This window comes from Thermobia domestica, chromosome 11 (genome assembly GCF_964235325.1).
Source record: "Thermobia domestica chromosome 11, izTheDome1.hap1.1, whole genome shotgun sequence".
In the NCBI taxonomy this organism is placed as follows: Eukaryota; Metazoa; Arthropoda; class Insecta; order Zygentoma; family Lepismatidae; genus Thermobia; species Thermobia domestica.
The window spans coordinates 90,688,747-90,701,655 of NC_137464.1; the positions used below are offsets into that span (position 1 = coordinate 90,688,747).

Here is a 12,909-nt window from a genome sequence, read left to right on the forward strand (position 1 = left end):
CTTCGTAGATCGTTAGTGCTTCGTTAGTGCTTGTTAGTGCCGCAAACCCCATCGTTAGTGCTACAAAAATAACGTCTGAATATGAAGCTAGCATGAACTTAGCAGGCCACCTATGGCAGGCCAGAATTTCAACTTCACAGATCGTTAGTTCTTCGTTAGTGCTCGTTAGTGCCGCAAACCCCATCGTTAGTGCTACAAAAATAACGCCGCAATTTTTACCAGTCAGTATTGGCCTGCTAATTTTATGCCAATGAACTTGGCAGGCCACATATGGCAGGCCGCAACTAGGATTTCACACATAGTTAGTGCTTCGTTAGTGCTCGTTAGTGCTGCAAACCCCATCGTAAGTGCTACAAAAATAACGTCTGAATTTTAATAGTTACTATTGGCCTGCTAACTTTATGCCAGCAGGCCAACATATCAAAATCACACCAGAAGTGAAATTGCCGGTTCGAGCTTCGTTAGTGCTCGTTAGTGCTATAAATATTAATGATAGTGCTTCTATATATATAGTTTTAGGGTAACAAAATGGGTCCATTCTATGAAGCTAGCGTGAACTTAGCAGGCCACTTGTGGCAGGACAGAATTACAATTTCACAGATCGTTAGTGCTCGTTAGTGCTCCAAACCCCATCGTTAGTGCTACAAAAATAACGCCGCAATTTTCACTAGTCACTATTGGCCTGCTAACTTCATGCCAATGTAATTGGCAGGACACATATGGCAGACCACAACTTTGATTCGACACATTGTTAGTGCTTCGTTAGTGCCGCAAACCCCATCGTTAGTGCTACAAAAATAACGTCTGAATTTTAATAGTTACTATTGGCCTGCTAACTTCATGCCTGCAGGCAAACATATCAAAATCACACCATAAGTGAAATTACCGGTTCGAGCAACGTTAGTGCTCGTTAGTGCTATAAATATTTACGTTAGTGCTTCCATATGTACAGTTTTTAGGGTAAAAATGAGTCCGTTTTATGAAGCTGGAATGAACTTAGCAGGCCACATATGGCAGACCAGAATTTCGATTTCACAGATCGTTAGTGCTTCGTTAGTGCTCGTTAGTGTCGCAAACCCCATCGTTAGTGCTACAAAAATAACGTCTCAATTTTTAACAATCGCTATTGGCCTGCTAACTTCATGCCAGTGAACTTGGCAGACCACATATGGCAGGCCAGAAATTCGACTTCACAGATCGTTAGTGCTTCGTTAGTGCTCGTTAGTGCCGCAAATCCCATCGTTAATGCTACAAAAATAACGTCTCAATTTTTAACAATCACTATTAGCCTGCTAATTTCATGCCAGTGAACTTGGCAGGCCACCTATGGCTGGCCAGAATTTCGACTTCACAATCGTTAGTACTTCGTTAGTGCTCGTTAATACCGCAAATTCCATCGTTAGTGCTGCAAAAATAACGTCTCAATTTTAATATTCACTATTGGCCTGTTAACTTCATGCCAATGAACTCGGCCGTTCACCTTTTTTCAGGCCAGAATGTCAACTTTACACATCGTTAGTGCTTCGTTAGTGCTCGTTAGTGACGCAAATTCCATCGTTAGTGCTACGAAAATAACGTCTCAATTCTTAACAGTCACTATTGGCCTGCTAACTTCATGCCAATGAACTGGCAGACCAGAATTTCGACTTCACACATCGTTAGTACTTCGTTAGTGCTCGTTAGTGCCACAAATCCCATCGTCAGTGCTACAAAAATAACGTCTCATTTGTTAACAATCACTATTGGCCTGCTAACTTCATGCCAAAGAACTTGGCAGGCATCCTATGGGAGGCCAGAATTTCGACCTCACACGTCGTTAGTGCTTCGTTAGTGTTCGTTACTGCCACATACCCAATCGTTATTTCTAGGAAAATAACGTCTCAATTTTAATAGTTAGTATTGGCTTGATTGGTCTGCTAACTTCATGCCAGCAGGCGAACATATCGAAATCACACCAGAAATGAAACTGCCGGTTCGAGCAGCGTTAGTACTCGTTATTGCGATAAACATTAATGTTACTGCTTCTATATATACAGATTTTTGCGTTACAAAATGGGCCCGTTTCATGAAGCTGACAAGCCACCTATGGCAGATCACGATGTCAACCTCACATATCGTTTGTGCTTCGTTCGTGCTCGTTAGTGCTATACATCCCTTCGTTAGTGCTTCAAAGACAACGGATATATACAGTGTAATATTTATGAAATCGATTTTCCTCACGTAACTGCATGTCACACGTCCCACAGAGCTTACCCCAGAGCACAATCTCGATTGCACTCATTAGTGGTCGTTAGTGGCGCATGCCCTATCGTTACTGCTCTATAGATATTGCCTACAAATTTGTAAAAAGCTGTTATTGGCCTGCTAACTTGTGGCAGCATGCCAGGGACGAAACCTACGACAGATGGCACCCGTCATTAGTACTTCGTTAGTACTTGTTACTGAAGATTATTATATCGTTATTGCTTCATAGTTAATGACTACATTAAAAAAAACATTAATGGCTGCAACATAACGGCAGCAGACAATGGACGAAATGTACGACAGACCACAATTTCGATCGCATCCGTCATTAGTGCGTCGTTAGTAGTCGTTAGTGCCCCATATACCACGGCTAGTGCTTCACAGAAAACGAATATATTTTTAAGCAAAGACATTTTTGCCTGCTAATTTCATGCCAGCAGACCAGAGTCGAAAACTACGGTAGACCACAATTTTTATTATACCCGTCATTATTGCCCATTAGTGCTGCATAACTCATCGTTAATGCCCTACAGATAACACTAACATTAGCGGTTGGTGAAGTAATAAGCACTAACGATACACTAACGAATTACACTTATTATTTCGTTAGTCCTCAAAGTGGGGACCAGCGTCAATTTGGAACCCGAGAGGGGTTTTACTTGTAGCATATACACTAATGAAGCACTAACGTTAGGGTTGGTGCACTAAGAAGTACTAACGATGCAACAATGATTGACACTAATTTTATCGATAATGCGTTAAGTGGAGGCGCAAAGTTCACGAACGTGTAATTTCAACATCACTAACGGACAAATTGAGTCACGACCAAGCACTAACGTAGGACAAACAGTTGGCATTAGAAAATGAATTCTATCTCAATTAGGGAAAAAAGCGGGGACAACCTGACGGAAATTGATTTCGTTATAACGATGTTATTAGAACAGCACTAACGCTCAAATTTGCGCACTAACCTGCAATAACGTAGCACAAAGGTCTGGCATTACAAAATCAATTCTATCTCAATTAGGAAAAAGAGCGGGGCCAACTTGACGCTAATTTATTTCATTATACTGGCGTTATTTGAACAGCACAAACGCTCATATTTGGGCACTAACCCGCACTAACGTAGCACAAAGTTTGCCATTAGGAAGTCAATTCTATCTTAATTAAGGAAAAAAAAAGCGGGGCTAGCTTGACGTCAAGTTGGCCCCGAAATTTAAATTGTTCATAACTTTGTTATTTTGATAGCACAAACGCTGAAATTTCTGCACTGACCAACACTAATACAGCACAAACGAATGACACTATTTATTTTTCCCAGTCGAAAAGTGGTGGTTCCAACTTGATACTAATTGTAATGTGTCGTGCACTAATGATATGATATACAACATTAACGAGTACTAACGAAGCTCTAACTATAGATAAAATCAAAATTGTGGTCTGCTGTAGGTTTCGTGCGTGACGTGTTTGCATGAAATTAGAAGGAAAAAATGGATTTTTTTTAAAGTATAGGTGTTATCTGTAAGGCATTAACAATGGGATATGCAGCACTAATGAGCAATAATGACGGGTATAATAAAAATTGTGGTCTACCGTAGTTTTCGCCTCTGGTCTGCTGGCATGAAGTTAACAGGTCACTAATGGCGTTAAAAAATGTAGCCGTAATCGGTGGATCACTGATGGTGGGATAGCGGCACTGGAAATACTTAAGAAGCACTAGTGACAGGTGTAATCAAAATTGTGTTCTTGTGCGCATTTCGTCTATGTCTCCTACCATAAAATTAGCAGGCCAATACTGCCTTTCTTAAAAAAAATATAGTCGACATTGTGCAGTACTTATTATAAGATATGGAGCACTAACGAATACTAACGATGGGATGTGTGGCACTAGAGAGCACTAAAGAAACACTAATGACAGATGTAATCAAAATTGTTGTCTGCATACATTTCATCCCTGCTCTGCTGCCATAAATTTAGCAGGCAAAAAATGTTTTTCTTGAAAGATGTATCCGTTAGCTTTGAGGAACCAACGGTCTGACATGCGACACTAACGAGCACTCATGAAGCACTAATGAAGAGTGTAATCTAAATTGTAACCTGCTTTAGATTTCGTCCCTGTTCTGATGGCATCAAGTTGGCAGGCCAATACTTGCTTCTTAAAAAATGTAGCTGTTATTCGTGAACCATTAACGATGGAATATGCTGCACTAACGAGCACTCGTTAAGCACTAATGAAGGATGTAATATAAATTGTGTCTTCTCTGGTCCCTAGTATGCTGGAATGAAGTTAAAAGACTAGTAATGGCTTTATTAAAAACGTAGCCCATATATATGGAATATTAACGATGGGATATGCAGCACTTACGAAAATTAACGATGGGATGTACGGCACTAACGAAGAAATAATGACAGATGCACTAACGGTTTCATATGAGGCACAAAAGAGCACTAATGAAGCCTAATGACGGGCGTAATCAAAACTGTGTGTCTCCCGTAGATTTCGTCACTGGTCTGCTACCATACTATTATCAGATCAATATTGGCTTTCTTAAAAAGTATAGCCTTTATCACTGGATCACTAACGGTGGAATATGCGCGCCTGACGCGTGCTGATGAAGCACGAATTGCATATGTAATCAAAATTGTACCCTCCAGTTGATTTTGTTCCTCGTTTCCTGGGTTGAGGTTAGCATGGCAACAATGGATTTCTTTTAAAAATGTAGCCGTTATATATGCAATACTAACGATGGGATATGCAGGACTAGCGAACACTAACGATGAGATGTGCGACACTAACGAGCACTAACGAAGAACTAATGACAGATGTAACCAAACTTGTGGGTTGCCGTCTATTTCGTCCCTCGACTACTGGCATGAAGTTACCAGGCCAATAATGGTTTTCTTCAAGAATGTACCAGTTATCTGTGAAGCACAAACGATTGGATATGGTGCACTAACAAACACTAACGAGGAACTAATGACGGGTGTAATCAAAATTGTGGTCTGTTGTAGGTTTAGTGCGTGGCTTTTTTGCATGAAATTATGAGAGGAAAATGAAGTTTGTAGAATTTTAGACCTTAACTGTGGAACACTAACGATGGAATATGCAGCACTAGCTAACACTAACAAGTCACTAATAACGGGTGTAATCAAAATTGTTATCTGCGTAGATTTGGTCTTGATCTGCTGGCATGAAATTAGCAGGCAAAAATGTCTTTGCTTAAAAATATATTCGTTTTCTGTGAAGCACTAGCGGTGGTATATGGGGCACTAACGACTACTAACGACGCACTAATGACGGATGCGATCGAAATTGTGGTCTGTCGTACATTTCGTCCATTGTCTGCTGCCGTTATGTTGCAGCCATTAATGTTTTTTTTTAATGTAGTTATTAACTATGAAGCAATAACGATATAATAATCTTCAGTAACAAGTACTAACGAAGCACTAATGACGGGTGCCATCTGTCGTAGGTTTCGTCCCTGGCATGCTGCCACAAGTTAGCAGGCCAATAACAGCTTTTTACAAATTTGTAGGCAATATCTATAGAGCAGTAACGATAGGGCATGCGCCACTAACGACCACTAATGAGTGCAATCGAGATTGTGCTCTGGGGTAAGCTCTGTGGGACGTGTGACATGCAGTTACGTGAGGAAAATCGATTTCATAAATATTACACTGTATATATCCGTTGTCTTTGAAGCACTAACGAAGGGATGTATAGCACTAACGAGCACGAACGAAGCACAAACGATATGTGAGGTTGGCATCGTGATCTGCCATAGGTGGCTTGTCAGCTTCATGAAACGGACCTATTTTGTTACGCAAAAATCTGTATAAATAGAAGCAGTAACATTAATGTTTATCGCAATAACGAGTACTAACGCTGCTCGAACCGGCAGTTTCATTTCTGGTGTGATTTCGATATGTTCGCCTGCTGGCATGGAGTTAGCAGACCAATCAAGCCAATACTAACTATTAAAATTGAGACGTTATTTTCCTAGAAATAACGATGGGGTTTGTGGCAGTAACGAACACTAACGAAGCACTAACGACGTGTGAAGTCGAAATTCTGGCCTGCCATATGTGGTCTGCCAAGTTCACTGGCATGAAGTTAGCAGGCCAATAGTGATTGTTAAAAATTGAGACATTATTCTTGTAGCACTAATGATGGGGTTTGCGGCACTAACGAGCACTAACGAAGCACTAACGATCTGTGAAGTCGAAATTCCGGTCTGCCATATGTGGTCTGCCAAGTTCATTGGCATGAAGTTAGCAGGCTAATAGTGATTGTTAAAAATCGGGACGTTATTTTTGTAGCACTAACGATGGGGTTAGAGGCACTAACGAGCACTAACGAAGCACTAACGATCTGTGAAGTCGAAATTCTGGTCTTCCATATGTGGTCTGCCAAGTTCACTAGCATGAAGTTAGCAGGCCAATAGAGATTGTTAAAAATTGAGACGTTATTTTTGTAGCACTAACGATGGGGTTTGCGGCACTAACGAGCACTAACGAAGCACTAACGATCTGTGAAGTCGAAATTCCGGTCTGCCGTATATGGTCTGCCAAGTTCACTGGCATGAAGTTAGCAGGCCAATAGTAACTATTAAAATTGAGACGTTATTTTTGTAGCGCTAACGATGGGGTTTGCGGCACTAACAAGCACTAACGAAGCACTAACGATCTGCGAAGTCGAAATTCTGGTCTGCCATATGTGGTCTGCCAAGTTCACTGGCATGAAGTTAGGAGGCCAATAGTGACTGGTGAAAATTGAGGCGTTATTTTTATAGCACTAACGATGGGGTTTGCGGCACTAACGAGCACTAACGAAGCACTAACGATCTGTGAAGTTGAAATTCTGGTCTGCCATAGGTGGCCTGCTAAGTTTATGCTAGCTTCATAAAACTGACCCATTTTGTTACCCTAAAAACTGTATATAGAGAAGCACTAACGTCAATGTTTACAGCACTAACGAGCACTAACGATGCTCAAACTGGTTCTTCACTTATGGTGTGATTCTGATATGTTGGCCTGCTGGCATGAAGTTAGCAGGCCAATAGTAACTATTAAAATTCAGACGTTATTTTTGTAGCACTAACGATGGGGTTTGCGGCACTAACGCGCACTAACGAAGCACTAACGATCTGTGATGTTGAAGTTCTGGCCTGCCATAGGTGGCCTGCTAACTTCATGGACATCACTCGTTCCCTCTGTCCAGATTTTTATATCACACACACACTTGTCCTCAAGGGAATGATTGTTGTGTGTTTATATGCTACCCCTGTTTGTAAAAGGTTAATCATGTATTATGACATAACTTATTTCTTGTGCAAAAATCTAGAACATGATTTACTGATGTGTTAAACTTACTTCAGACTAAAATTTCTTTTTCTACTCCGCATTATGTCATAATTTACCCTTGTGATTTACTTTAAAAATGCAAAACACAAAGAAGTTTAGTTCAGTGGCTTCTGACTTTTATTTCTTTTATTTCATAGTCATTTTAAACAATAAAGACAGTTGGGAATGCTCCAAGAGCATTGCCAGAACGAATTTAAAAACAATGGAGAGATGGAGCGGGAAGGATAACTCTCATTGTTCTTAGATGTAAAAGTAAATCTTTTTATCCACACCTTCTCTTTCTCGCGAAAATTAGCAAAATATCATCTCTCTATGACTTACAGTTCTCGAGATATGGCAGCTTAAATATCTAGAAATTCGAACTTTTTGGGCCAATATCTGGAGAACGGTGGCTAGTTGGCCAGTAGACAGTTAATCAGTGACCACCGGTTATTATTTGGTACCAAAATGTTCAACATCCTCTTAGGTATTGATCAACACCAATATGATCTCTGTATGACTTACGGTTCCCGAGATTTGGCTCCTTAAATCTCCCGAAATCGAAACTATCTTTGGCCAATATCACGGGAACGGTAAGTCATAGAGAGATTATATTGGTGTTAATCAATCCCTAATAGAATGTTAAACATTTTCGTACCGATATTAATAGACGGCCATTATTTGGTACCAAATTATTTACCATCCTCTTAGGTATTGATCAACATCAATATCATCTCTCTACAACTTACAGTTCACGAGCTATGGCTCCTTAAATATCTAAAAATTGGCCATTTTTTGGCCAATATCACGGGAACGGTATGAATGATGCGAAAAATTTAAGCACTTTCTGTTATAGTTTTTGATACTCTATCGAATGCAGGGTTCAAAATTGAAAAAAATCGCAAACAACAGACAGACGGACAGACACACAGACAGATACACAGAGAATTCAGTAACAAACTTCGTTGATAACTGGAACGTTTTGTATAATGGAAAGAACGCAATTTTACGTAACCGAAAACCATGATTATAATTGAATTACTCGTATTTTCGAAATTACTAAGAAGAGAACATGCGTAATTTATGTATATGTATAAGAAAGCAACATAGTACTGCTATCCGCTTAAAAAAATAGAAAAGGTTGTTTCTTGGCGTTTAAAATTGACCCAGGTACAGGTAGTGCGATATCTGTTTTATACCCTCGAGTGCAGCGAGACTGAATTAAACTCAGGAGTCAACTTGAGAAGTTCAGTCGAAATTTTGATTTTTTTAAACAATCTTTGTAAGTAATAATAATAAGTAAAACGGGACATTCAATTGAGTTTAGCGACCCTTTCAGTTACGGCTATATGAGACATGATCCTACAGTTTAACGTTAGATCCGAACCTCACGCACTCCCGCCAGGAATCAAACCCGGGTCCCCCAGTCATCCAACTGAAATTACAGTCGAAGTTTGTTCATAGGTCCATCTTCTAATAGAAAATTAGTCCTCTCTTTGCTTTTACAACAATCTCCACTTTTGCGGAAGGTGACCATACATACAATCAGGGTCGCACCTATGGTAGGGTCCACTGGATCCGGATCCCTCCCCAAAACTTTGTAACTCTACATACATTTCTACTGTTTCTCAATAAAACTATACTTGTTTAACAGGGAAATGATTGATGTAGCATGAAAATTTGATGTTACACTCCATCAGGTACACTGTTGTAAAAGCAATCTAGTTCTATCATTTTTTCCCTGAATATATAGGGGAAAGTATTTTACAATTACTTATCGTCTTTTCGTATAGAGAATAATAGTCGTTCAATACTACATAGACGTAGTGGCTTACAGTATTGGAATCTCCTTCCCCAAATCTTGAACCCCTCTCAACAAAAATTTCTGGGTGCGCTTCTGCATACGATCTTGGGGTGAAAGATTTATTGGGGTATAGCAAACAATTCTTTATGCAGAGCTGCAATGAGAGGAGGTACCTATGTGAAATAAAATGAAATCTTTCAGTTTTATGGCGGTTAGGCTAAAGGAGACGCTGATGATGAGTAATGAATGAAATGGTGGAAAGAAGAAAGTGGGAGGAAACGGGAGAATCCCAAGGAAACCCATGCACACGATGTTTGTCCACCACAAAATTCACTTGGCGGGGGCTGGGATCAAACCCGGGACCCCAAACACCAGAAGTGAACGCTCTACCATTGAGCCACCGCGGCCCCAGGTACCTATGTAAGTTTGAAGTGCAACACAAGGTGTGCATTAAATAACATCTCATAAATGTTCAATCGGATTCAGATGAAGATTCTAAATAAGACAGTATAATACTGATACGTTATTATCATGAAACCGCTCCCCTGCAGAATGTGCAGTATGAGTACATGTTCTGTCTTCTTAATACACACGATACTCATCCCCAATCTTGTGTTCGCTGATGGGCAGCAACAAAGTGGTTAGAATGTTCTTGTAATCCTCTTCTGTGACATTTCTATGTAGATCAATACAAGGCCGAAGTCCTTCCCAAGAGAGTTCCTTCGTGCATAAGCGGTTAGCGTACATGCCTTTAGCGTGGGAGACCCGGGTTCGATTCCCAGCGGGAGCTCATGTGGTTTGGAATCCACGTTAATCAGTAGGTCCCGTCTCATATAGCCTCGCTGCTAAAACGGACGTTAAACTCACAATAAAATCAAATCAAATCCCTTTCAAGAGAAAGTAAATCACACTTCTTAACCACCACCTCCAAATTCCACTGTACGGGTCAGTAGATGCTCTTCACCAGGAATTTTCCAAATATACACTCCTTCATCCTAATACTACATGATATATCGTAATTTTTCACTCCAAACAACGTCTTCCCAAATAACCATTCTGTGCCCAATGTGCCGCTTCATACGCTAACGGGCAGCTGCTCCGACATGGAAAAGTTTCCTCACCTCGCACTTCTAACAGCCATAGTGCATGTAGTAGATTCTGATATATTGTGTAACTCCTCGGGTGACAGAGGCGATGGACGGTTGCTGATTTCTAAGAACTACACTCTTTTAATGTTCGACAGTGTTTTCACTTCAGTATGTTATCGGAAACAATTAACTTGAGTATGTTTAAGACGGTATTACGCGTGCATTGGTTTATTATACCTTTAGCAGCCAACCGCCTGATCGCTGTCGAAGTTCATGAAACCCATCATTGTCATAGCAGAATCTTCTATTTTTTCCTTAAAAGTATATATTATTGCTTTATATGAAATTGTATTCACGTGTATAATTATATGAATAAGTTATTGTAGAAAATGACTTTTATATTGTAGGGTCGCAATGGACTTGGTAACATCTACGTGTGGGCAAGTGGTGACGGTGGTGAGGATGATGATTGTAACTGTGATGGCTATGCAGCTAGCATGTGGACCATCTCCATCAACTCAGCCATCAACGACGGAGAGAATGCTCATTACGACGAGAGCTGTTCTTCAACTCTAGCATCCACCTTCAGCAATGGAGCCAAGGACCCCAATACTGGAGTGGTACGTTTCAGCATTTTTATTTACTTGTAGTCTATGTTTGAGAGCAATCACTCAAGTCTCATTGCAGTGTAACGATCGTCAGGCTACAGAAGTTGTGAACAAATGATCCAAATTAAATTTGTTTAAGAAAAATAATATATATCAATTAGGCGCGGCTGCTGCCATAGATTACATGGTTACGTAACCGCGTATGTTTGCACTCTCCTAAAAAGAAATTAACTATCTAAACTATTGTTTGAGTGATTGCTACAAAACTATCTTAATACGTCTTTAGAGAATTCCTATTTAAAAAACAAACTGAAAAAGATAGGTTTACTTCTACGCTTGCATGAACGTTAGAACTGAGATAAACAGTATTCTGTGTATGGCAGAAAGCTTATAATTCTTAGCATGATAAAGCACATTTATACATACATCGTTCTTGTCTTCTTGTGTTGTTGAGAAATAGTTACAGACACTTGAAAACCGTACGACTAGTTCTGCAATGATTAAGACTTCCTCCACTATAACAGTGTTTGACTCAATCACTGCTTGCAGCTTGAGTGTGAATGACGGAGAGGTTGTGTCGTAACAACCAGAGAAAAAAGTATAAAATTTTGCAAATAGGAACATACTTTGCAAACAGAAACCAAAAAAAAAAAAAGCATGTGGTGGTGGTACATAGAGTTGAATTCGTTATTATTTTTAAAACAGTAGAGTGTCTCTGACTTTTTGTTGTTAATCCTCTTTAATTATGTTATCATCAATTTAGCTATCGTTTAATACAATTTATTGCATTGTATAGTACAAATAATTTATATTGAAATCATTAAATATGATTGAAAGTAAATAGTTAATTGATATTAAAGCAATAAGTGTAAACCGTACAAGAGAGAAAAATGTATTGTTCTGCCCATATTTTCTAAATATTCAAATAAGACTTAGCAGCAGGGAACGGGCTAATACGTGTTAATATGTCTTTGATAAAGTCAAGAGCGCCGATTTCTCTATAAATTGGGGGAGAAGGGGGAATTAAGATGCAGACGACATATATATGAGGATTTTAAGATAAAGTGCATTCAAATTATGCCAAATATTGTATTCACAAATACAATGCGGAGGTCTACATGAGTTTTGGGGGACCCGGGCCCTCCTACCCTATCCCCAGGATCGACGCCCTTGGATAAAGTAACCTTTCGTTTCGCAGTCCTCCTTTTGTTACTGATACCAATACATGTTCTTCCGCCTCCTGATACCAATACACCTCCATTCTGGCTACGACCTTGCCAAAGATAGCGCCAAGTGATGAAATGGAAAGTATACAGGAATACGACAATGTATGCCCGACTTCTGTTTTCCAAGTCCAGTGTGTACTTACTTTAAATTTACGAAATAATGAGATATACACATTAAATTATAATTTCCTTGTTTAGTTTGTTGTCAGCGTTTATTCAGCTCCTCGAAATAAGAAGGAAATTTCATTTTGTATATATATATATATATATATATATATATATATATATATATATATATATATATATATATATATATATATACATAAATGATTTTATCTCTCTTTGTGAAGAATTTTTGGATACTAAGTTTTGTGTTTATCCTCTACAATGGTGACCGACTGTTTCAAACAGGAGTCAACAAGTAGGAGTGATGTTGCATAACTGATTGATGTTGAGCAAAACATTTTGAGCTTTAGTTCAATTGGAAAATAAAAAATCATATAATAAGTAATCTGTCTAGTAACAATTTCAATACAAAAACTGGGCTATCAGGTTTTTCTTTTGGGCCCTGTATAATTGAACATGTATTATAATAA

The 12,909-nt window shown here is 39.3% G+C and overlaps 1 protein-coding gene across 1 annotated transcript in view; it reads left to right on the forward strand.

Moving 5' to 3' along the window:
* The window catches only part of amon (prohormone processing protease amontillado), an 851,181-nt gene that overhangs the window by 735,897 nt on the left and 102,375 nt on the right, over window positions 1-12,909 (forward strand). The window contains exon 9 of the mRNA XM_081730809.1: window positions 10,887-11,099. Within this exon, the coding sequence (XP_081586935.1) occupies window positions 10,887-11,099 (213 nt within the window). The remainder of the gene's footprint in view (window positions 1-10,886; window positions 11,100-12,909) is intronic.